The sequence below is a fragment of the Eptatretus burgeri genome, chromosome 8, assembly GCF_056783735.1.
Source record: "Eptatretus burgeri isolate ZD-2024b chromosome 8, Ebu_testis_v1, whole genome shotgun sequence".
In the NCBI taxonomy this organism is placed as follows: domain Eukaryota; kingdom Metazoa; phylum Chordata; class Myxini; order Myxiniformes; family Myxinidae; genus Eptatretus; species Eptatretus burgeri.
In genome coordinates, this window is record NC_140968.1 from 57,276,196 (window position 1) to 57,302,274 (window position 26,079).

Genomic DNA, 26,079 nt, shown 5'->3' on the forward strand with positions numbered 1-26,079 from the left:
CTCAGTGAGTGATTCACAGGAGATTACAGTGAAGCAGGTTGCATAACATCCTCGAGTCAGCGATGAGTGTTGCTGCATACCAGGAAGCACAAATCTGGAATTTGGCCACAGTGTACCAGGACACCATGGCCTACTTTTTCTAATTGGCACAGTGGTACCTTTAACTTAAACAAGCAAGTACTTACACACAAAATATACAAAGGTAAAACAAGAAAACCATGTAATCACCGAGGTCAGCGATGCAGCAGGTGCCATTTGATCTTACGAGGATGTTTTTGGACTTTAGGTCACGGTGGGCGATGGCAGGCTTTCCGCGTGTACCCAGCACCTCACTGTGCAAATGAACAAGGCCCGTAGCAGTAGAAAGCACAAAGCGCAAACAAGCTGGGGTTTCGAGCGAACGATGTTGTAGCCAGTCGTAGAGCGAACCCGATTCATGGTACTGCGTGATAAGCCACAGTTGTGTACTGGAGTTCCGCGATGTCATATCTGAAGCTATGAAAGCTGCACAAGAATAACGGTCATGGTCAATATTTAGTACAGAGCTGACAAATGGAATCCAAGAGTAAATGGAACTTTAAAACAGGGGGAGCCCATATGGAACATCATGCCGATGCTACATAATCACATGAATCTAACCTATTAGTTCATTGAATCCAGGGTTGGGAGGGGATGAACAAACATTTCCAGCACATTAATCTAATATATTAGTATAGTACTGTATATTGACCGACGCCTGAGGGGGGATGAAAGGAGGAGTCGTAGTAGTGAGAAAAGAGAATAGTGGGGCAAGCACAGGAACATCAACATGCTGATACACGCACACGGGTCTCTACGAAAGTATTGCCTCTTATTTTATTTCTCACTAAATACCTAGTGCCCTTGTAGTTGTAATTTGAATTGTGGAGGGCTTACATCTGCCAGGCTGAACAGTTTACATTTTGTATCCCACTGATAGGCCAGATCTGGACCTGCACCTGAACCAAAATCTAATCGGCTTGTTCTCATCACCGACTCAACTCATCCACCAAGTTTTGTCATTATCCGTCCATAACTTTTTGAAATACCGTGCTATTTACATCATTTTTTGGCCTTGTCCCTCAATGGTGAAAATCACTGAAGAAATAAAATATATATTGCATCCGAATCCAGATCTTCACCAAAATAGAAAAAAATTGGTCGTCACACGCCCAGTCTGTCTACCAAATTTTGTCCGAATCCATCCACAACTTTGAGATATCGTGCCGACAGTCAGACAGTCAGATCGGGGGAGTAAAAATAATCTCCATCCACCTTTGGTGGCAGAGGTAATGAGCACAGCTTAAAGATGTTTGTAAATGTGTTGCAATCGAATAAATTAGTCCTCGTCACACACCCAACCTGTCCACCAAGTTTCCTCAAAATCCGTCCATAACTTTTTGAGATATCCTGCTCATAGACAGGCACACAAACGGGTGAATACATAACTGCCACCAAAGGTGAACGGAGGTAATTACAGGGAAAATGGAAATATATATATATATATATATATATATATATATATATATATATATATATATATATATATATATATATATATATATATATATATATATATATATATATATATATATGCCAAATATGAAGTTATTTTTCCACAAACTCAAGATCAACTGCAATGCACTTTAATGGGCGCATCAATTCAACTCTTGTTTTTCGGTGTCACTGCGGTTGCAATCTGACCACTGAGGCTCGTCGTCGATATCGGTTTCCCCGTCCTTGAAACGTCTTGCCCAATGTCTAGCGGTGCTCACAATCAACGGTAGAGTCATCATACACATTCTTTAAATGCCGATGAATATCCACTGGAGGAACCTCTAATGCAATGAGAAAATAAAAAAACTGTGCTCTGCTTTGTATGCACATGTTAGTGGTGCAGCCATTTTAAAAGCATGGTATGATGTTGGCACGTGACCGATCACAGTGCCGCTCAACTTAAAATGGGTGGGAGATACACACTGTTCATTGCGATTTCGCATCACTTCCTTTCACGACACTTGTTACGAACTGGAAAATAAGAAGTATTACTGTCGTACCGACCTGTGTGTGTATTCATGTGTATGTATAGTATGTACGTACGCACGCGCGCACGCACACACTCGATAAGTAACCTTAAATTGGTGATATAAATTTGAGAATGTAAAGTGTGAAGTTGTAGATGACATTTGTTATATCTATGTGTAAGAGTCATGTTTTACCTGTTTATATCTAGCAACATTGAGCAAATGAAGTCAGTAGAGCAGTTCCAAGATGGCAGCTCCCTTAGAAGCATGCACCAGGGAGGAGCAACGTTCTGTCATCCGTTTCTTGGGAAGTGAGGGTGTAAATCCCAGTGAAATTCATCACAGAATGAAGATACACCATGGTGACGCGTGTTTATCGCTGCAGCAGGTGTATGACTGGGACATGAAGTTCAAAAGTGGAGTGTCCAGTATGACAGACGCTGCTTGCTCAGGCCGGCCGAACACAGCCGACACACCACAAATGGTTGCAGGAGTTGAGCGCGTGCAAAGGGAAAACAGTCGCATTATGCTGGATCAAGTGGTCTCAAAATTGAACATTAGTAATGGTTCAGCACACCATATCATTCACAACGTGCTGGGGTTCCGCAAAGTGTTTGCAAGGTGGGTGCTTAGACAACTCACACCCAAACTGAAAGAACAGCGAGTGGACACGTGTGAAGAACTTCTGCGACTTATGAAACAGAAGGCGACGCTTTATTACAGCGTGTAGTAACTGGGGATGAAAGCTGGGTCCACCACTTTCAGCCAGAAACGAAGAGGGCAAGCAAAGAGTGGCACCATTCAACTTTACCAAAGCCCCAAAAATTCCACACACAGCCGTCCGCTGGAAAAGTAATGCGGACGCTCTTCAGGGATAGCCGAGGCCCACTTGTAGATCATTACATGTCCAGAAGGACCACAGTCAGCAGTGCATCATACGGTGACCTCCATAAAAATCATCTGAAAGCAGCAATCAGCTCAAAACTTCATGGACGACTCGCTACCGGTGTTTCGCTACAGCATCACAATGCTCGGCCCCATACTGCCCTTGCTCCAGCTGCAACAATCGAGGACATGCATTTTGAGTATCTTCCTCATCCACCCTACTGTCCAGACCTCACCCCTTTGGATTACCACATGTTTGGGCCACTTAAAGGAGTCGCTTGGTGGAACCACTTTCCGATGCAACAAAGAGGTCCAAGAGGTGGTGCATGATTGCCTCTACACAAGCAGCCATAAGATTTTTTTTTCCCTCGAAGAATCCAGGCCTTAGTTAAGCACTGGAAAAATGCATTGAATGCAATGGAGATTATGATGAAAAATAAGACTTGTTACACATGTACATGCAATAAACAATTTGTGAAACATACTTTGTTACCGATTGACTGGCCGTGTGTGTGTGTGTGTGTGTGTGTGTGTGTGTCTGTGTGTGTCTGTGTGTGTGTGCGCGCGCGCATATATATTGTTGTGGATTAGCGCTCGCCGGCGTGCGAGCGGCCACGTAACTCGAATCATGGCACGTCGCCCACCGGACGGACAATTCCGTCGTGACCCTCTCGGACTAACGCCGGGAACTAGTCACGGGTGGGCCTTTCGGCCTCACCACGATCGTGCCAATCGGCCCCCCGCGTGGGATAGGGTTGTTCGCCAAATTCGACCTACCTAAGTACCCACACCGAGGGTAGACCGGGCGATCGCACCTCGCCGCAGGTCGACTTCGGACACGGGCCACTTTAAGCGACCCGTTCCGTACTATCGGGATAACCGAGTGGTGTTATCGTCAACCTCGACAGTTCCGATTACTTATTGGGCGTATTTAGCCCACGACCAACCCTTTACGTGAAGTAAGATGGAGATTCAATTAAAGAAAAGACGAAGCGAAACGGGAAAAACAGTTCAACATAATTCACATTTATTCCGCGGCAAACGGAAAGCACACATATACAATTACAACAATTATGCACCAAAAGCAAATGTAACAAAAACACAACAATTATGCACCAAAAGCAATTGCAACAAAAGAAACACAATGCAGATCTACTACCGACTACGCGAGCACACGGCAACACTTACACAGTTTTACTTTACAGACAGCGCCGACAACACATATACTCCAAAGCAAAATAAAAAGGACCACCCTCTACGACAAGGGGGCAGACGGGTCTGTGGGCCGAGACCGCGTCGAGCCTACCCGTCTTGTGATGAGCCGCAAAATGGCGGCGGTGCCCCGACTCCGCGCTCCTCCGCGGGACTCGCTGGCACTGCCTGGAACAGGGCCCCCCTTTTCGCACTATCTCAGCGTGGGGGGAAACAGGGGGGGGGGTTGTTGATGCTCTGGGGAAAGAGGATAGCTGGCTTGCTTGGGTCCCGCGACGAGCGACTCCACTGCGCCCTCGACCGCGTTCCCGGCTTCTCCTCTCTGCAGCTCCCCGACAGACTCCGAACCCCGACAGACCGACTCTCCTCCAGACCCGTCTTGACTGCTGCTGCCACACTTCGCCGCCGCCGCCACAACTCACCCGAGCCCGGAACAGAAACTCTCTACTACAACTCGAGCCCGAAACAGAAACTCTTCTCTCCCTCGAGCCCGAAACAGAAACTCTTCTCTCACTCGAGCCCGAAACAGAAACTCTTCTCTCTGCCGCTGCCGCTGCTGCTGCTGCTGCTGCCGCTGCCGCTGCCACACCTCTCCAACTTGCCCGAGCCCGAAACAGAAAACTCCCTGAATTCGCCCCGTGCTCGGCGCTTTATAGTGTGACAGGAGAACCCATATGCAGATTTCCGGATCAGGATCGGCTCGGGGGCGGAGCCACGCTCGCCCATTGGACGGAGGAAAAGTGGGCGTGAATCATTCCTGATCCGCGAATCTGCATATATCGATTCTACTCCGCTGCGCCTGGAGGCGGGGCCAAATCGCCCCGCGCTTAATGATTGGACGGATCAGAAGTGGGCGTGAATCATTCCTGATCCGACTTCCCCTCGGAAAGGCCGCTCTTTGTACCCGCGGCTCAGCGCGCGCCCTGTACGAGGCCAGGACAGCCCGACGCTCGGCGTTCACAAGCGGCGCGGGAATGGCCGCAGAAGGAGAGGTGAAGGCGGTGGAGGGTCTAAAGTGGCGGTCCCTGGCCACGGTGACGCTTGGAATGGTGGTGATGCGATGATTGCGAGAGCGAGTTGTGAAGGTAAAGGTCGTGGCTGTTGGCGTTGTTGTTGTTGTTGTGAAGCGGCGTTGCAGTTGGTGGTTGTTGTGTGATGGCGGTTGAGACGTGGTTGGTTCAAAATAAAGATAGAACAGAAAAACGGCTATCTTAAAGGGTCGCAGCCCGAATGAATGACATTTATTCCCTCTAAACAACGGGTTTGGGTTAACTACACATGTACTTACAGAGATACCTCACCAACGGGACCTGAATGGTGGTTTGCGAATTTCCTCAACCACAACAATATGTATATTTTAGTTATGGATTTCAAAATCAGATCTGACTAATGCATACAACATTCAGGGCCTCAAACAGTTATTTCCATAAATGCATGTCCAGGATAGACCCATCCCCTTGTCTGGTGGGATTCTAACTTTGATGCGTTGGAGAAGAGTATAGAACAGATTCCCTTTCTTATGGGATGGCCTTTTCCTCTTTACGACACATTCATGCACGCGAGAGATAGCCGTTGGGCTAACGGAGGCTCGTTCTACCCCCTTTCCATCGGGACACATCGGCTTGGAGGTGGACGATTTATTTACACTTTGGACTTACTTACAGGACATTTGATTAAGCACACCGCGGGCTTTTCCTGAGCAATTATTCTGATGGTAAAATATGGCTGTGGATCATTTACCTCACCCACATCTCTTTCATCGACGTTTGACATCCACCTTTTTCCATCGACATTTGACGTCCCGTTCGGTAGCTCTATGGACGCTGACTGGCTCTTGTTCGTGTTGGGTTGAACAGAGAGGTGATTGTAGTTGTGGACGTTTTGTGAGCGCTTCACAGTTTCGCTCGGTAATTCTGGCAAATGGCTGCTTTCTGCCATTCGTCCAGCACCCCAAACATGGCATCGTTAGCCAGGCCTGTGTTGATTTGGGGTTGCATCTTGCTCTGGTAAGGAAGGAATGATCGCGAGGTTGACGGTTAGTCACGTGCAATGATGCGCCAATAGGCAAGGTGGATTTGGCTGAAGTCTGCTTGAGGCTTCACCTACACTGGTCGCCTATAAAAGGGATGGGAGGACAGCTTTCCTGACAGTTTTGTGACAGCTGAGTGAAGGTTCCTTTCAGCTGCAGTCAGTTGGTGAGTTGGTGACTTCCTGACAGTTTGTGACAGTTGGTGACAGCTGGTGACAGCTGGTTTCAGCTCCCCACAGCTGTCCGTTGGTTACGGCTCCTGGTGGCTCCTGACGGTGGGTGACGGATGGGCTCTGTTCCTGCTGGTTCTGCTCTTACCTGATTCTTGGCATCCCTGGTTCCTGGGGGTGACGACGTGACGTCGATTGGTGTTCGAGCCTGCTTGCGAGTGGGTGCACGGCGAGGCAGGGCGCTGGCAGCGGATCAAGGCACGCTCACACATTTTGGTACATTTTATATGACGCACAACTTCTACCTTGGTAAGCTGAGACCGGATATCTTTCTCCCCTGAATGATCTGCTGGGTACCCTCGTCTCGTGTTTAATCGTTAAGTAAGGCATAGTGATAAGCATCTGCTCTCTGTCTGTTTTTCTATCAATGCCTGTTTAATCCTTTATTTGCTTGAGATTATTTTGATTGATTTGAATTCACCTTTTTTCACCACAGAGAAATAAAAAGTTCTTCAGTTTATTTATTTTTTCTTTATAATAAATTCCTTGACGACGTTTCAACCTGTCCGTGCTTGTCTTTTCCTTCCATTGATCCAGCATTGTCTGAACCTAGATAGACTGGGAGGTAGTTCCCAAACTAATTAACCTGTCATAGTTGGCACACACCAGCGGTTAAACGCTTAGCCGCCCTAATTAAAATCTAATCAAGATAAGATTGGGTGCATTGCCGAGGGTGCGCTCCCCATTCAAGAAGCCACGTGAACTCTAGTTAAACAACAAATTAGACGGTGGACACTGGAACTCGTGGTTAACTGATTGGCATTCGTGGTTGTAAAGCAACCCACTGGATCACAAAGTTAATCACGAGTGGTGGCCCAGGTCCGGCTCTTCCGAGGAGAAACGAGGATTAACCCCCTCATAATACACTTGGTACCCGTGGCTGTATATACATACATATATATATATATATATATATATATATATATATATATATATATATATATATATATATATATATATATATATATACATACATATATATATATATATATATATATATACATATATATTCTAGTTTCAACCTATTGGCTGTTTCTGTTGCCACGACTTCTACAGGGAGGCCATTCCATGCATTAAATGCACTCCGACCCCTACTTTATGACCATCCCAACTGTCCTCTTTACCTTCAGGCCGTGGCCACTGCTCCTGTCACTGTCCATTCTGCTGGTCTATTTTCTGTAAATGTCCAGTTGAAAATAAATTTGAAAATATCTGTGAAAATTCTGCAGCTCACCAAGGATGTTTTCATGCTGGAGAAGCACAGTGTTGTATATCTCCGTTTCACGGCACCATGACTTCTCATCACGTGAAGAAAATATTTTTACAGCCACATTGGTGCACTGCCAAACACCTCGCCGCACCTCACCGTACCGCCCCTTACCTGTGTCATTCGGGACACAAGAGGAATATTTTCATTTAGGAAATTTTTTTTTTCAATATTGCGAATCCTACAACAATGTTCAGCTCGATATTGGCACTTTACAAACAGTTTGTTTAAAACCTTCAGGTCTGCAGAGATTAAACAAACGGACACAATTCCGGCATCACATTGCAGTGACTTACAAGAACAGTTAATAAATGAAAAGCATTACCAATACATTCCATTAACGTTATCTGGCGGGCAACGGTTCTCTGTACAAGGAACGGTAGACCTGATCCACTCCCTGACGTGCAAGAGTGATCCATCAGGTCCTTCAGGGTGGTGGGGAGGAGGTAAAAAAAAGCCAAAAATAAGATGTAATAATCATCAGATAAACATAAAGCACATGTACAAGTATAACAGCACTAAGAAGAGTACATACCTCCACCAGGCTGAACAGTTTACGTTTTGTATCCCACCGATAAGCCGGATCTGCATAATGACCTTCACCAAAATCTAATTGGCTTGTTCTCATCACCGACCCATCTTATCATCCACCAAGTTTTGTTATAACCCGCCCAAAACGTTTTGAGATATCGTGCTATACAGTAAACCCTCAAATATCGCGAGTTCCAATATCGTGGATAATTTCTACCAATTGCGGGCAACCGATTGTGTTCCGATTTCATTTTCACGATGTTTCATTTTGGCCAATCGCAGTTTTTGAGCTGAGATGAGTTGTTTGTGTCCGTGTGTACAATTACCTCTCATTACAAGCCTTTTGTTGTTACGCCCACAACGTCAATTGTTGTAATCAGACCAGCATACGTGAACGAAGCTAAACTAAGTAACGAATCATCATTAAACAGGATATAACATGTGGAGATCCTGTAATACGAGATCTACAATATCTTGTAGACACACAAGAGTTAACAAGCCGGTAGGCGACGAGGGATTCGCTCGGATCGAAGCGCTGGATACGATGCTTTTCATTCTGACCGATCCACCGACGAAGATTCATTGCCAAGACGTATTGGTTCACATACAATTGTTTCTCTGCCTGGCAAGATTTTCCTATTGAGTATTTTGCCAACTGGCACTCCTCATAAAAAAATGACAGTAAATAGACACCCTATTTTTGAAGGACTACCATTTGAAAAATAATCGGTTTGCTGGTTTGTGCTGTGGAACCTCGCGTTGCAGACACACACACACACACACACACACACACACACACACACACACACACGGAAAACCCGATAAACTTCTGTCAATGCTCTTGTTTGACCACACCTCCTGAGCCACACAATATTTTTCATAAGCCACGCCCACTTTCCTACGCCACTCCCACTTTAAATAATAAATAATTGGAGGTGGTGTGTGGGTCGTGAAATCGTTTTCAGGAATTAAATAAATAATTGGAGGTGGTGTGTGGGTCGTGATATCGTTTTCGGTAAATAAATAAATAATTGAAGGTGGTGTGTGGATCGTGGAATAGTTTTCGGTAAATAAATAAATAATTGGAGGTGGTGTGTGGGTCGTGGAATCGTTTTCAGTAAATAAATAAATAATTTGAGGTGGTGTGTGGGTGGGGAATCGTTCCTGGTAAATAACTAAATAATTGAAGGTGGTGTGTGGGTGGGGAATCGTTTTCAGTAAATAAATAAATAAATAAATAAATAAATAAATAATTGAAGGTGGTGTGTGGGTCGTGGAATTGTTTTCGGTAAATAAATAAACATTATTAGAAATCCACAAAGAAATACCAGTGAATCCATTTATTTTGGATCCTTTTCACTTTGGTCAATAACATTTGGATCGAGGAGAGATCGAAGGTGGAACGACGGTGTAGTTCCTTACAAACACTGTATACACACCTTAAATGACGATAAATAGACACCCGATTTTTGAAGGACTACCATTTGAAAAATAAAACCTCAATCAAAAAATCGGCTCGAGTAAAATTTTCTAAATATCTCGAAGTGTTTAATTCCGAAGTCTCGTTTCTCTACATTCAAAACTGAAGGACAAGTATTGAAAATACTCTACGCCATTTTTTGGCGGCTGCACAGCAACAGGTGGTTGCACAGCAACAGCTGCACAGCAACAACACAGCAACGAAATTCAAATGCGCACCTTCCCAGTATATATTTCACATTTTGGCAAAGTTTCATCGAAATCGGTTTGCTGGTTTGTACTGTGGAGCCTCGCGTTGCATACACACATACACACAGACAGACAGCCGAAAAACCCGACAATAAGGGATATCTCATATATAGCGAATCCAATAATGGTGCCCAAAAGTAAAACAACGGTCAAAATTAACCGTGCCAAAAGTCAGACCAAGGTTATGACATTGTGTGAAGAAATGGAGTTGTTAGATACGTAGGCAAGAAGTGAAAGTGTGGTTTCTATGGGCCACTATTACGGAGCAATGAATCAACTGTGTGTAACTGCGAATCAAATATCCATGCAAGGGTTCCTGCCACCAAAGCGCAAAAGGTTAATTCCAATCCCGTGATCCTCATATTAAAAGGATGGAAAAAAAACGCTTAAATGTTTGGATCGAGGACCAAACAGAAAAAATGCCTTTGAGTGGACCAGTGATACCGGATAAATTATTGTGGATTGACCAACGTCTTCACGAGGCATCCGGCGCCAAAGGCTCCAGTTCAACCATGGCTCATGGAACGAATCGAGGAGAAGGGATTGATGCCGGAGCAGATTTTTAATGCCAGAGATGAGATTATTTTGGAAAAGGATGCCATCTCATACCTTCCTGGCCAAGAAGGGAATATCTGCTTCGGGTCAAGGTGGCCAAGGATCGTTTTAACCTTCTTTGTGGCAATGTAGCAGGTCTCTTTGTCATGCTCCTGATGATCCAACAGCCATTGCAAGTTCTACATCCACATCTTTCTAACCTCCACCACTCCCATCCCCATAGCAGCATCATCTCAGAGCTAAGTCTTGTATTTTCCATTTACGGCAGAGTACAGTACGAATGATTATGTAATATGTTTACCCTCACCCATCTCGATGTTTTAGAATAAATTTAAAAGGTGAAACTGTTGTGTTTTTGTTTAATTTACACTGTATTTATTGTATTTACCTATTTATTTCAATAGTAATATGTTTATTTCTGACGACCGTCAATCTTCTTCGATATTTTCTCGAAGCCCAGGAACCAAACCCCACTCTTCCCATTGGCCCTTGGTTTCCACGATTGCGGTTTTAACTATTGCAGCATTTTCCAGGAACCTAACCCCCACAATATTGAAGGGTTTACTGTATATCGTTTTTGTCCCTATCGCTCAATTTATGAGGGGGACATGTTTATGAAGAATTACTTTTAAAATTCTCCTATCAGAATCCGGATCGTGATCTTCACCAAAATCTCATCAATTCGTCCTTGTCACACCCCCAACCCGTCCACCAAGTTTCATCCGAATCCGTCCAAAGCTTTTTGATATATCCTGCTCCCAGACAGACAGACAAAAAGACAGACAAAATAACCTCCCCTTTGGTGGAGGAGGTAATGATAACTCATGAATGAATCAACCAGTGTGCTCCCAATGGGCGAGTGGTTCAGAAGTGGCAGAATCAGGGATAATTATGACTGCGATGAATAAACAAGGAAAATGTATTCATGTTTGCACTATCTATGTGTGACAATGAAGTTCCAGATCTACATCTACTTTAAAACATTTTGTGTACTCGAGGAAAGACCGATCCTTTTAGCCTTAGAGTTTACAAACACTTACAAGGAAATGGAAACAACCGAGTGTTTATACATCTGTTACACTGGTGTTGAACATCTGATTGGCTGGAAAGCAATTAATTAAGCAAATGTTGTTGATTCACCTTTCGTAGCCAAAAATGGCCCTTTGCATTTTACTCGTGAACATCTGTATACACGAATTTGTTTATATTGTACGAACTTTTACCAACACAGCAACCGCATATGCATTTTGAGATAGCGAGCATAGCAACTCGACGTCGAAGTACAGTATATCCAAAAACACCAGAACATTCGCTACCAGCGGTTTAAGCAGGAATTTGTAGTTTGTCCAGGGTGCCAGAGACAACTATTCATGAAAGACATTGTGAGATCTTTAATGTCTCACCAACTCATGCAAGCAGATGGGACACCCGGATTAACGTCCATCTGAGAGAGACACTTTGTGATTCAAAACCCTGCTTGCAAAGCACCGATGGACCAGTTTATTGGCAGTTCAGGAATCAAACCCACACCTGACAGCTCAAAAGGTAAGCATGCTAACTATGCACCCTATTGTTGGGACCTAATTGTACTCTTAAGTCAACAACATAGCAATTCAATTTCTTTTCTGTAGTGATCAAAGGTGCATGGAGGAGCTTCTGCATGTACCCCTGCAGTACAAGGGCAGTTGGAGACATTTGAACTCCTTTGACTTCTATACTAACACGCGCACGTGCATGCACACGCACACACACGGTCCACATCTCAATCTATTCATAATTCCAGCCAACAACATCAGACCTGAAACGACTCTCGGTAATGATATCCGTTTCCCTCCTACCTACATCCCTCTCCCACTACCCCCTTTTAAAATAAGGCTACCTCTTCTATTCAATGACCCACACTACTCACCTCCAGTGTGCCGTCACCCATGTTGGAAGCAACCAGGCCCTCAGTGACAGCAGCTCTTTCCACATCTTGTCCCGATGCAACACCACCCCAGGCTCTGTTCTTGCCGACCGCTTTGTGAAGAACAAGCACAGTTATTGCCACACCGCACAGCAAAAGGCATGGCCCAGCAACAAGCACCACCAACATCCAAGGCCTGAAGCTTGTTTCACCATCTGCCAGATAACACAATTGCATGGGTGGTGTTTTGCAGCAAGAGTTCACAAGTGAGTGAGATTAGAGCAATGTATTTTCTCCTGAAAAGTAGTACTTGGAGATACATTTCTAAAACTACCATGATCATCATCAAGAACCATGGTCTACGGAGCATGGGTTCTGCAAAACAGTCTCTTGACTATCCCGTCGGTGGCTACTCCAATGAAGGACACTCAGCTGGGGGAACAGGAATTTGGAAATTGGAATTTGTTGAGGGTGTCGGTGATGGTTCACCTACTCTTCACCTAGGACTCCGTGGGATCTATAACTTCCAAAACTAATCTCGGCAGACGAGACACCAGTTTTACGTCCATCCGAGGCATGGCACAGAAAATGATGAATCACCCTGCCAGTGAAACACCGGGATGAGAGTTTATAACCAAGTCGGGATGCAAACCCAGGCTCGAGAGCTCAGAGGTGAGTGTCCATACTTTTAGGCAATCCTGCCAGCCCATCTAAAATTATCTGTACTTTAAATCAAAGTATGCAACTATGCATGTTTGAACAATACTTCCTCGTAATATTTTTGTAAGGGAAGTTCGGCATCCCATCAAAATTGAACTTTACAAGTATCAGGTTGATAAAACACAAAGCAAGCCTGGATTACAGAAATATCGCTGCAACTACATCCCACTAACCAATGCCATGAAGCAAACATCAATCAAGCAATTGATGAAAACTAAAGCAAAGGGACCCCAGTCTCAGGATAGCACAAACATCCCAGGTGCACCAATCAATCATCTCTCGTGAGGATACTTCCTCACTTGATTAAAACAAGTCTTGAAAGTCCCTGAAAATGGGACATCTCCTCTGTAACTACAAAGCAATGTACTTTTGAATCAGCGGTACAAAAAAAAAAAGTTGTACATTGCTTTATCTTTTGCTGGGGTCAACGACACGGCCTATGCCATTTAAGTTTAAAATTAAACTCTTCCTCAATTTTGAAACACTATTTGCCAATGTTTTCCCACATCAAAACTCATTTTACAGGATCTCCATCTTGATCACCCGATCCGTACCATCCTCCAGCACGACTGTCAGATTCTGGTTGCATAGGTGTCCCACACAACAGCGAACCACCAGCAGGTCAGAGGGTGAAGTGCGACATATCATGCCACTTTGTTCTGCATCACGCAAGCAGCCAAGCTTCTGAACAACTCGATCCTGTTCCAGAACAGCGGCTGCAAAACAGCTCAAGCCATGGCAGTGCTTCTTGTTACCACAAGTTCCAGCGCAGGCACATTCATACACCTGGGGAGGCTGCTCCACTTTTGTCTCTGGCTCTGGTGAAATCAATTCCGGCTCTGGAGAAACAAATCGCACACCCTAGCCATTAGGAAAAACACTCTTGCATGATAAAAAAAAATAATTGATATACATGTTATTGACTTCCATCACAAAATGGAATGCGAATTGTCAAGATCAGGCAAGCCAACTCCTACCCAAATCCAAGTTAAGAGGTCTCAAATTGGGGTCTGAACCCAAAGCAATAGGTCTGAAGTAAGAGCCCTAAAAAAATCTCAACTTGTAACAACCCTACGAAGTTTGAATTTTATCATTGTGATCGCCAAGAAAAACGTCACAAAATATGGTGGAAGAATGAGAATATTGTTACGGATCTGGCTCAGGGGGTAAATGGGGAATATATTATATGTTATTTCATAGTGCATGTTCGCATAAGCGTACCGTATGGAGTTACTGGAACGAGACAGTGTCGAATGAAGTGTTTTGAAAGTTCTTGTCCTTCTCTACCTAAGTGTTTGTGTCTAAACCCAGTCTTTCACCTCCATACATTCTGCAATATTTCCAGTGTAATCCATTTATTTGTATTTTTCCATTCCACCACAGCAGGGGCAAACTGTGCAAAAGGTCATGGCGAGTGGGGACCAGAGGAGTCTGGAAACTTTTCCTCCTATTCAAAGACTGAAAAATGCGTGATCGGAAACTTACCAGCTCTCTCAACACCATTCCCCCACCCCCACCCCACATTCCCCTTCCCACCATCCCCCAATCAGAGCAAGCCAGCAAAGTTGCCTGGTAGCCGTATTCACCAATGGACATGCTCTATGGAAGCTCCACCACGCCCCATGGGAGCTAATAAAAAGGCATATTGGGCTCAGAGTGTGCGCCCGGGTGGAAAGCTTAGTGCTTGAGAAAGACAGAAGGTCCCATGAGTTCCTCAAAACCCCGTGACACTGCTCTGGTACGTCAGTGCCTCAGTGCGATCTCATGATTATTGCCCGCTGCTGTGGTTCCTGGTGGTGCTGCGGCATCTCTTCCTTTGTGTTACCAAACAGCTTTGTGGGCTCACACTGTGCTGTGGACAAGTTCCTCTCAAACATCTTTGATCTCTGCCCCATCAACCTCTGACTGAATTTTCCCGAGAGGCCATCAATATTAGACAAGCAAGCCGATCAATTACCATGATGACAAAACAAATAAACAATTGCAGATAAAAAAGAAATCACGGAATCGTTTTGTTGAACAAAATTTAATCTAAATTTTTGACTCATCAAAGTAGCCACCTTTTGCACGAACATACTCGTGGCATTCTTTCTACAACGGAAATCAAATATTGTTCGGAAAGTTCTTCCCAACACTGTTGCAGAAGTTCCCACAAATGTGTTGCACTTGTAGGTTGCTTTGCTTTCACCCTTCTGTCCAGTTCATCCCAAACCAGCTCGATGGGGTTTAAGTCTGGAAACTGTGCTGGCCATTCCATGATTTGAAGCCTACAGTCTTGTTCTTTTCTTCTAAGGTAGTTCTGACATAGCCTGGAGGCATGTTTTGGGTCGTTATCTTGCTGTAGGATGAACCCCTGACCAACGAGGCGTAGTCCAGAGGGTATTGCATGGCGCTGCAAAATGTTGTGGTAGCCCTTTTGGTTCAGGGTGTCAGTCGCTCTGTGCAATTCACCGACTCTGGGTCCAGCAAAAGAGCCCCAGTTAATCACGCTTCCTCCTCCATGTTTGACAGTCTGTGTCACACACACTGAGGAACCATCTTTTCGCCTACTCGACGGCGTACAAAAACCCTGCGTGATGAACCGAAAATTTCAAATTTTGATTGATCGGTCCATAAGACCTTCTTCTCAGTTTTCAGTAGTCCACTGGTGGTGCTTCATGACCCAGGAAAGCCTCTTTTTCTTATTTTGCCATCTTAGCAATGGCTGTCCTACTGCCACTCGACCTGTCAAAACTGCAGCTCGAAGTCTTCTCCTCACAGATGAAACTGAGACTTCCTTACTTCGACCAGTATTAAGCTGTGCTTGAAGCTGCTGTACTGTGAGCCGCCTATCACGCAAGCTGTTGACTCTCAGAAACTTGTCTTCTGATTGTGTTGTGGCTTTGGGTCTGCCAGACCTCTTCCTGTCAGAGTTTCCTCCAGTTTCCAAGTGCATTTTGATGGTGCAGGAAACTGTACTCACTGACACCTTGGCTTACTTTGTAATTTCTCCAAAGGAAAGACCGACAGTTTTAAGTGTTATAATGGTCTGTCTGTCAGTCTTTGTTAATTGTCTTTTTCTCACCATTATGATAGCAATATACTACTTGCTGCAGTGCAGTATTGTCCAAATAATGCTTCAGAGGGTGCAGCAACACAGTCTGTTCCAACACTGCTTTTATACAGACAGAGGGTTTGTAAGTAATCAGCAAAAGTTGGGACACCTGTAGGAATTGTTTGCATCAACTTTCAAGGCTTAATTTACTTCCATTGCTGCAGAACAGCTGCAGTTGCTACTTGTTCCTTGAAAAGGGCCTTTTTTAACAACGCTGAAATTTACATTATTTTTGAGTTTTTGGTAACCAAAACTTTTTTTAACCTCTGGCAGTTTACCACATAACTTTGTACCATTTCAGGTTTTTCACTGGACTTAAACTGCTTAAATTTCAGTAAAAACTGAAAAATGGGGGTGTTCTAAAACTTTTGACCAGCTGTGTATTTTTACACACACACACACACACACACACACACACACACACACACACACACACACACACACACACACACACACACACACACACACACACACACACACACACACACACACACACACACACACACACACACACACACACACACACCAACAGGCATCATGCCTGGTGTTGGCTTGATGGCTAAAGTGGTGGGCTTGGTATCTGAGGGTCCTAAGTTCAAATCCCACTCAGTGTTGAATTAATACCAGGTGGGGTTGACTCTGCCTATCATCCTTCTGAGATTGGAAAAATGAGTGCCAACTTGCTGGTATCCTGTGTCAGAGTGGCGACCCATCCAGGATTGTGTCCAATAGCCAAGGAGACAGCTTCGGCAGCACCAACGCTCTGCACAGAGTATGGTCCCAATGGATAGATGGATGGATGGATGATAGGCATCAACTGAAAAGTTCCTACCATTTCCTGTTAATCCAAACGAGCGATGACAGTGGATAACACACAGACAAACTTCTCCTTTTAGCAATGCATTCAAAAATCGAATACAATTTCTCAAGTGACCTGGGATCTAATATTTATTATATATATATATATATATACATACATACACACATATAAATTTATCACAGCACTCATACCTACCACACACAGCTCCTACCTCCTCTTCCCAAACATGATGAAAAGTAAATATCATTTTAAACTTTCCCTGTGCATTCGCAATCCCCAGATATGACCTGAAAGAACCCAAACCAAATACAGAATCTCCAATAGGGAAGTCTGCCTGGTACATCTGGCTCTCACGTAAATACAGCTGGCACAAGCTTTGTGTGTTTTTACGTCGTGATGATGTCCTTTGTCGAAGAGTTGGTAACCATTACTTTGTTGGTAACGATGCACAGCATCGTCTTTCCAATTGTAGATGTCCATTAAATGAATCACCGAGCTTGCCATGTTCACAAGAGGCACTACTGCAAGGTTTAAAGTGCACTCACTAGTGGCGATGGTCGAGGGTTAGGCTAGCACGTGCCCTTCCACAGTTGCACATCGTCAGGAGTCTGCAGTACAGGTAGCTGTAACATCTCAGCCCTGTCAGCAGGCTGTGAAAGTTCTCAAACTCTTTAGTTGTGCAGAGGCACACCCATTTCTCTCAGATACTTTTCAAAGTATTTTCGACTTTTTAGAAGCTTTGTGAGACATTTTAGGCAACAATGCTCATCTCGCACACAGGATATACTTTACCATGACCCGATGGCCGCTGTTGCTTTCTGTGCATGCATGGAAAGCATTCTGGGGCAGATCGGATCATCATTAACTTAAACTAAATGAAACTCCTGTCTTGGGATTAGCGTGTTTAAGGTGCCATCAGTAAAGCAAGTTGCCGACAAAGCTCTGCTTAGCTATTTGGCAGATTTGCCAACAATTGTCCAGTCTTAACCATCATCGCGTATGCAAATTCTTTTTCTCAAATCACCTGATGATGTCCTACCTTGGACAGTTGAGGCCGGCCATATGGAGAGGAGCAGCATCATAAGCAAAGTCCAAACTGCATTACTCTCCATGCCCAGCAGGTCCACCTGTGAACAAACAGCTTATCAGCAAACAAATATTAATGAAAGCCATGTTCACCTGAAACTTTTGTTTAAAATACAGGGGTCTATGCTCATGTAGTAGCTAAATGACAGAGGAAATCAGGCAAAGATTGACAGGATAACAGGGAAACTAAGAAAAATTAAATGACATCATAAACGAGTAGTTGAGTGGATGTCGGAACAGAATTTGGAGAAGGGGTGGGTAGGGAAGGGGTAGTCGGTGAGAGTAGTATATGCTGATGTGTTGTCATTTGGGGAATCATCAAAATTTTGGGTTAATTTTTGCCAACCTAATTTTTTAGTGACTATGGACTATAAATTTATCAAAAATTCAGGTTGGCATTTTTTGGCCGCCATCTTGGATTAATGGCCGCCATCTTGAAATTTGCTATATAAAAACACATTATTGCCCATATCTCGACCAATAATAGTTGGATTTTGATGATGTTGATTTCTAAATATGTATAATTACACACTGGCCACATTGAACTCCAACTACATTACCTTAACCATGATGTTGAGTCACCAATTTAAAAATTATATCACTTTTAGTCTGTTGTAAGGGTTGAATTAGCAATTTTTCCTTATATGAAGAAATTTAAAGTGCGAAAACAGTGATTCATCTGAATCAGTTTCTTGATCTGACATGCAGTCCTGTTGGGTATTCATACAGCTCTCTGGATTGGCTTCGCACTTGCACAATTCTGTGCACTCTAAATTGTTTTGCTCGCAAGAACAACGAGCATTACACAAACTTTTGCTGCAACCACACCTCACAAATTCTGTAACTGATTCAGGGACTGGAGACATTTTGGACAGAATTGGTTTCAGTTCACTGGTAGATTCTCGATACCATCCAAGCTTTGTTGGGTCAAGACGACAGGGCTTTGGAACAAGTACTTCCTGCCACACATGGCACCGTAGATGAGCTCGGCGAATGTGTTCCACCATGTTCTTCCATGTTATTCTTCACTGTGCAAGCTATCTGTGAAACACGCTGAAGTGTGTGCTGGTATGACACTCCTGCACCAGCATGGGATACAGCATCAATAATCTTCTTACTCCGCGTGGCATGATAGCAATACAAGGACATGCCCAATGTCAGAGGAGTTTCAGTGCCACTATGAAACACAGAGGAATCTGATTTGGGTTTGTATGTAACCTGTCTGTTTGATCTGTAAGCTTGCATCATCTGCTGTGATATGTTACTGCATGAATGTCTGATACTTTCAGACCATACATTTGACTGGGCCGTGCTCTGTCCTTGAATTATCCAACCCAACAATATACTTAACTCTTCAGGAACAATAGTTTCACCAACCAAGGAACCTTTAAATTTCAAGCTATTATTCTGTTCTGTTGTTCTCCGTATGATTTTTGCAGTAGTAAACATTGCTTGTACATCTTGTCTATCAGTTTTGTTTGCAGCATTATCTACAGCAGCGTCACGGGCGTTACTTGAGTGAATTAGTGATGGTTTAGTGCAGTCACATGGGCATGTGAATTCCACATCATTGATATTCTTTTCAATAATTTCCTTCAGTGCAGCACGAGTGGTAGTTCTGTGTAACCCATACATCATCATCATATTGTCATAATGTTGTTGTACTTTATCAATGCCTATATATATATATTCACCAGAGCTGAGTTTATCTGCAAGGCAACTGTAAAACTCAATTTCTGCAGCCAAGAAATTTACAGAATCATCCGAATCCTTTTGGTCTTTTTCTGCAACTGGTTGCTTGACCGGGTTGTATTTTTTCCACTGATTTGCCAGGCAGGTATTATGATACATCAAATCTCTAGAAAGTGGGTCCTTTGAATTTATCAGTTCACTGTAGTTCACCTTCCACTCATCATTGTTGCATTTTTGCACAATCACTGCCATTTTTTCACCAACATTTTGACTTTGACATCTGTGAAGAATATCTGTATTTTTACCCTGACAAAAGAAGCCCTCAGCTTTATTGAACTTCCTTATTTGGGAACGTGTGCATCGTACTGGTGCAGAAGAAGATTGTGTGGAGCTACAAGATCTAGGGCGACCTCTCTTTCGCTTTAGCTGGGTAAAGTCCTGTGTAGCGAGGGCTGTTTCATACCGCCTGCTTGATCTTCCAATGTCTGTAACGTTAGTAGTTTCTGCATAGCATGGAGCATGCCACTTCGCATGTTTGTCCTTTCGCTGTTCTGCAGTTATATCACTCAGACGGTTATGAATTCCAAGGAATTCCAGTTCACCTCAATTAGCCCTACGACGAACAGAATGCAGAAATTTTTCATATGATGAATATTTTGGGTGTTGTCTCAACAAATCACTGCTATGTTTTTGACATTTAATACAGTTTATAGTTTGTATTGGTGCGTGGTCTTTTTGTAGGTGGCTCTCCCATCTTTCTTCAGGCTGTTGTAGCTATATTCTGAAAAAAGCAGAAACAAATATTTAATAAATACTAAACATGTGATAATAGGTATTTATGGGAAAATAGTCAAATTAGGTCATGATAACAGCTATGAAATATCAAAAAAGAACATAATAAAAATTTCATTATTTTGGCTGCAGCTATAAGCTAAAAAATGGCATTATTGACAATTTCCTTGTCAAGTTTTATATTTAGACCTTTATAAAGTATCACAAATGATTGCTTGCCCTCTAAAACATACATTTAGACACTAATATCATGTAAATACCTCTATCAGAGGTAAAGATATGGTCGGAAATGTGTTTTTACCCAAGCGAATTTCAAGATGGCCATCAATAATCCAAGATGGCGGCCAAAAAAATGCCAAGCAGAATTTTTTTATAAATTTATGGTCCATAGTCACTAAAAATTAGGTTGGCAAAAATTAACCCAAAATTTTCACGATATTACACAACAGCATATACTAAGAAGAGGTAGGGGTGAGTGCACGGGATAAAGCAGGTGATGATGGATAGCATCCTAAAAAGACCAAATATAATTAATCAGAGTATAACTGGAGCGAAGTCAATGGCACGCCATCACAAATCCCCACACTTCCCACCTTAAGGAAAGTTGAAAGATGGCAAAAGGTTACACCAGGAATGACCCAATATCAAATTTTGAATTTATAAAATGTTCTGTTTTGACCCCTGCGACCCTAAGTCCCCACCCCCCCCCAAACCCTCAGGGCATGAACCTGGGGGTCAAAACCAAAAAAATTACATATTTCATCCATTCCCCAATGTTGATTGAAAATACAAAGTTTCATTTTAAAATGTACCCATAATTGCATTTTTTTGGTATTTGACTATTTGACCCCAGCCCAGGGGCCAAGGGGACAGGGCCAAAAATGGGACTGCTCTTGTACCTTCTTGCCGTGTGCTGATCATAACGACTAAGTTTGGTGAAATTCTGCGATGAGATAGTGTGACGGACAGATATACAGAAAAGATGACAATATTCCAGCTGTTTTTTTGTTTGTTTACACTTTACAGCGTGGGGACAAAAAGTACCATGTTTGCGCGTGTGGGATGCGGGGGAAGCATTGACAGTGTGGGGTGAGGAGGGATGCAGAAAGGTGGGACATGAAGCTTTGAGTGTGTGGGGAGTGGGTGGTGCTTATTCTCATTCCAGATTCCCAACTGAAGATCAAAGATAAAGATCATGCGATCGGAGATAAGATCCCTTGTTGAACATGCGAAGAAACGCTGCGCTGTGCGTGCGGTGAGATGGTTCGTGGAACGAGCACCAAGGGGGCAAACACCTAATTTAGAAATAATCCTTGTGAAGAGCAAGAAGAAAGAGACATATCACAGTGTAGAAGGAAACCACGTGGAGCAATTCTGAAGAAGTTGAAATGCATTTTCACATTGATCAGAAATGCTTTTAAAGGAGGAAGAAGCATTTATATTTAATATAGATTCAGTTTGGAGATATTGAGAAAAGAGTGGAGCCGGCAGCAGGTGAAAATTTTAAAACAAGCAGCAGAAAGAAATTAGAAGGGCACTTGGTCGAGTGCATACCTCCACCAGGCTGGTTAATTTACGTTTTGTATCGCAATGATAGGCCGGATCTGGATTTGGACCTGAACTAAAATTTAAATTGGGTCGTTATTATCACCGGACCAACTCATCCACCAAGTTTCGTCTGGATCCGTCCATAATTTTTTGAGATATCATGCTGGATATCGTTTCAGCCGGATCACTCAATGGTGAAGAATCACAAAAAAAATTCTCGGATGCGGATCCGCATTCGGATCTTCACCAAAATTGAATCAATTTTCACTTTTACGTACCCAACTTGCCCACCAAGTTTTGGCCGAATCCATCCACAACTTTTTGAAATATTCTGCTACATGTTGTTTTCAGCCCGATCTCTCAATGGTGAAAAATCCTTATCAACAACAACAACAACAACAAAAAGTCAGAGTGAAAAATAAAGTTTTTTTTTTGTTTCTTTCGATTTTTTGAAGCGAGGAAAGGAAATAGATGTCGAGGAGGTAAAAACAAGATACCTGGGAAGGATACAAAACAAGGAACAAGGACACAAATAATTTTATAATCTATTGGTAAAAGGTGTGTGTGTGTGTGTGTGTGTGTGTGTGTGTGTGTGTGTGTGTGTGTGTGTGTGTGTGTGTGTGTGTGTGTGTGTGTGTGTGTGTGTGTGTGTGTGTGTGTGTGTGTGTGTGTGTGTGTCATGTTTTTTGAAATGTGTACCAAACATTTATTCCAAATGAAAGCCATTTTCCACTGCAAATATGGGGAACAAATACAAACTGCCTATATCCTCCCAGAATGCTCCTCGATCTTACAAAGTGTAAATGGGAGTTCCATATTGGACATTCGCTTGATCGTGCCATGTGACTGACACCATACTTCTCCACCGCCTCTCCGCCAATGCCGTGATGCTGTCAGAAACAAGTACCCCCTCGCCACCCCCCCCTCTCCTCCCCACCACCACTAAAGGTTCACATATTTTGTCCACTACCCCACATTAAGATGACGATTGTTGATATTGCATTATTATGTATAATATTACATACAAGGATGGCTGTTTGTCCGTTCGCCATTACGCTGATTTGCTGTGAAGATAGGTGCAATGTGATTGGCTCCTGGCAGGATTGAATAATGCATCGTATCGGCTTATTAAAAACTGATATTCAAAATCTGATGATCGAAAATCATGGCCTAAATAATAACGAAATATAGAGTTAAAGCGGATAAAATTTCGGAAAAAGAAATTTCTTTCTAACTCGATATCAAATAATAGGCTTGCAGGTCCAGTCAAGTCAGGTCAGGTCAGGTAGAGGAACATGCGCCGGAGCAGTGAGTCGCCGTGTCCACTTTCCACCGGTACTCCAGGGGCCTCCGGCTGGCCATCCCCCATGCAGATGCCTGGCCCATCCCCATTTCCTTGAGATGCCGATCAACCTGCTCCAACAATGAGGCACGTGGTCGGCCCATTAACCTCCTACACTCACGAGGCTCCCTCACTGAGAGAATCTGGCGAGCAGGATCAGCGTCAGTTAAACGAGCCGCATGTCCATACCGCTGCAGCTGACACTCACGGACTATGCAGGTAACAAATCTCATTTGAGTCTCTCTCAGCAACCGCTCGTTGGACTCGAAGTCCGACCAGTGATAGCCAAGCATTCTCCAAAGAGACCTGGAACCAAAGGAGTCAAGTCTCCCTCTCAGATCCCTGGTCAGAGTCCAAGTCTCACATCCGTACAGCAAGACTGGAAGCACCAAGGACCTAAAGACTTGGACCTTCGTCCTCCCACACAGGTACCGGCAGTGCCACACCCCATGATCCAGTGAATCCATGACTCCCAGGCCCGGCCCGGGCGTCTTTTGACCGCCGCCTCACAGCCAGCAGATACATGAATATTACCGCCAAGGTAAGTGAATCTCTCCGTGACCTCAACATCCTCACCACAAACAGGTATAGACAGGACAGCAGCATCCAACATGTCATTGAAAGCCTAGATCTTCGTTTTGACCCAGGAAACCCATAATCCCAGCAGCCCTGACTCCTGCGAAATCTGCGAAATCAACATCAGAGATCTTGACATCCCCAAACGATGCACCGCAGCAGTCTCTCCAACATCCTCCCTTGAATCCAGTCCATACAAGTGCTGAAAAGTGTGGGGGCCAGTACACACCCCTGACAAACTCCAGTAACAACTGCAAATAAGTCAGAGATGGTACCACCACATTTCACAGCACTCTCAGTTCCAGAGTATAGTCCAGACATCAGTTTGATCAGTTTTGGTGGCACCCCACGAAGACGAAGAATCCTCCAGAGGGCATCCCGATACACTGAATCAAACACTTTGCAGAGATCAACAAAAGCTGCAAGCAGCCCCTGCCGAAACTCTCGTCTGCATTCGGTGAGGACCCAAAGGGCAAGGATACAGTCAATCGTTGGCCTCTTTGGTGTAAAGCCTGACTACACTGGGCGCTGGTACTCAAGCAGATGGTGGCCAACCCCATCAATAATTATCCATGTAAAGATCTTGCCCGGCACCAAGAGCAGCATCACCCCTCGGTTGTTGTGGTCCTCGTGATCATCCTTCCCTTTCCAGAGAGGGACAACAAGGCCCCTCTTCCAATCAGTTGGGATGATGCCTGTGTTCCAGGCAGAGCACATTACTGCATGCAAAGACAAGTGCAGTATTTCCACCAGTCTTGAGAAATTCAGCTTGGATGCCACAGATCCCAGGAGCTTTACCCCATTTCAACCAGTTCACCACAGCCTGTTCCTACAAACGAAGATGGATCACAGTTGATTGGAAGCTAAGCAATCAGGAAAGTAACACCCCTGGCATCCAACTCAACAGCTGGTGGATCAGTCTGGTAGAGCCACTCAAAGTAACCGGCCAAGTGGGCCTTCACTTCGGACTCCTCCATCAAGAGCCCACTGCTCTCTGCTCTAACTGGAGTAAACTGAGGGATGGGTTTGGATGAGCGCAATACGCGAATTCCCCTGTAAGCAGGACGAGAATCACTTGACCACAGGTGATGCTCTACCCCCTCGCACATGCGTCCTTCGTCCAAGAATGCGTCCTTCACAGTGAGATCACTCGCCTCAGTCGGAGCATATACAGAGTCCAGGGAATCGACACCCAAGGAGTGACGAATCCTTCATCTCATAATACACGAGTTGACCGGTGTTACAATTATCATTGGAGTCAGCTTATTGGACACAGCTACAGCAACTCCTTGGGCATGGTAACCATCAGAGCGACCAGACCAATAGTAGGTGTAACCACCCACCATGATCTCGCCACTATCCAGTTTCTGAACCCCAGAAAGAGCTGCAATACCGACGTTCAAAGGCTTGAGCTCAGATGATAACAGAGACAGGTGATCATCCTCTCTTGGGGAAAGGAATTTCCCCAATTCTTATCCCTCATTGCCAAATTCCACCACTCGTGAGTGGTGAGGTAAAATGGCTCCAAAATGCATTTTTTCACTCTTTGGAAGGTAATTATTGTGTCTGATTTTATTTTACACCATCCAGGAACACCAGTCGTGATCTTTTTGGATCACTTTGGATGTTTGGATATGTACGTTTTAACCTATACATACAACATGGAATCACAGATTGTATTTTTAACAGCGCGTGACAATACCATACTGTTACGAATCTGGCAGCCATGAGCACTCAACATTTCAGGTCCCCGGAGCTCAGTTATTCCCGTTAAGTAAATGTGGATAGATAGCTCCCTTTCTCCTATGTCTAATTGGAATCAAGTGTACGTGCGCTACGCATTTATTTTATAGATAGGATTTTTACCCCAACAACGACAACACTCTGCTCGTGGAATTCTTCGTGCGCTCGCCGCATGCGGGCATGTGCGTGGGCGGAATTCCATATCCCAGGCGGTGTGGATTTCGCACTGAATATGGTCACGAAGCGTTTCGTTCTGCCTTGGCGCCAAATAAGGGTATGCG

The 26,079-nt window shown here is 44.1% G+C and overlaps 1 protein-coding gene across 4 annotated transcripts in view; it reads right to left on the minus strand.

Annotated features, from left to right (window-relative positions):
- The window catches only part of LOC147021810 (activin receptor type-1-like), a 47,803-nt gene that overhangs the window by 10,575 nt on the left and 11,149 nt on the right, over positions 1–26,079 (minus strand). For all 4 annotated transcript variants that reach the window (XM_085892190.1, XM_085892188.1, XM_085892191.1 and 1 more), the window contains 6 exons: positions 18,059–18,146; positions 13,660–13,944; positions 12,389–12,600; positions 7,991–8,090; positions 7,633–7,779; positions 229–504 (listed from right to left, as the gene is read on the minus strand). In XM_085892190.1, the coding sequence (XP_085748316.1) occupies positions 229–504; positions 7,633–7,779; positions 7,991–8,090; positions 12,389–12,600; positions 13,660–13,944; positions 18,059–18,131 (1,093 nt within the window). In that variant the 5' untranslated portion in view covers positions 18,132–18,146. The remainder of the gene's footprint in view (positions 1–228; positions 505–7,632; positions 7,780–7,990; positions 8,091–12,388; positions 12,601–13,659; positions 13,945–18,058; positions 18,147–26,079) is intronic.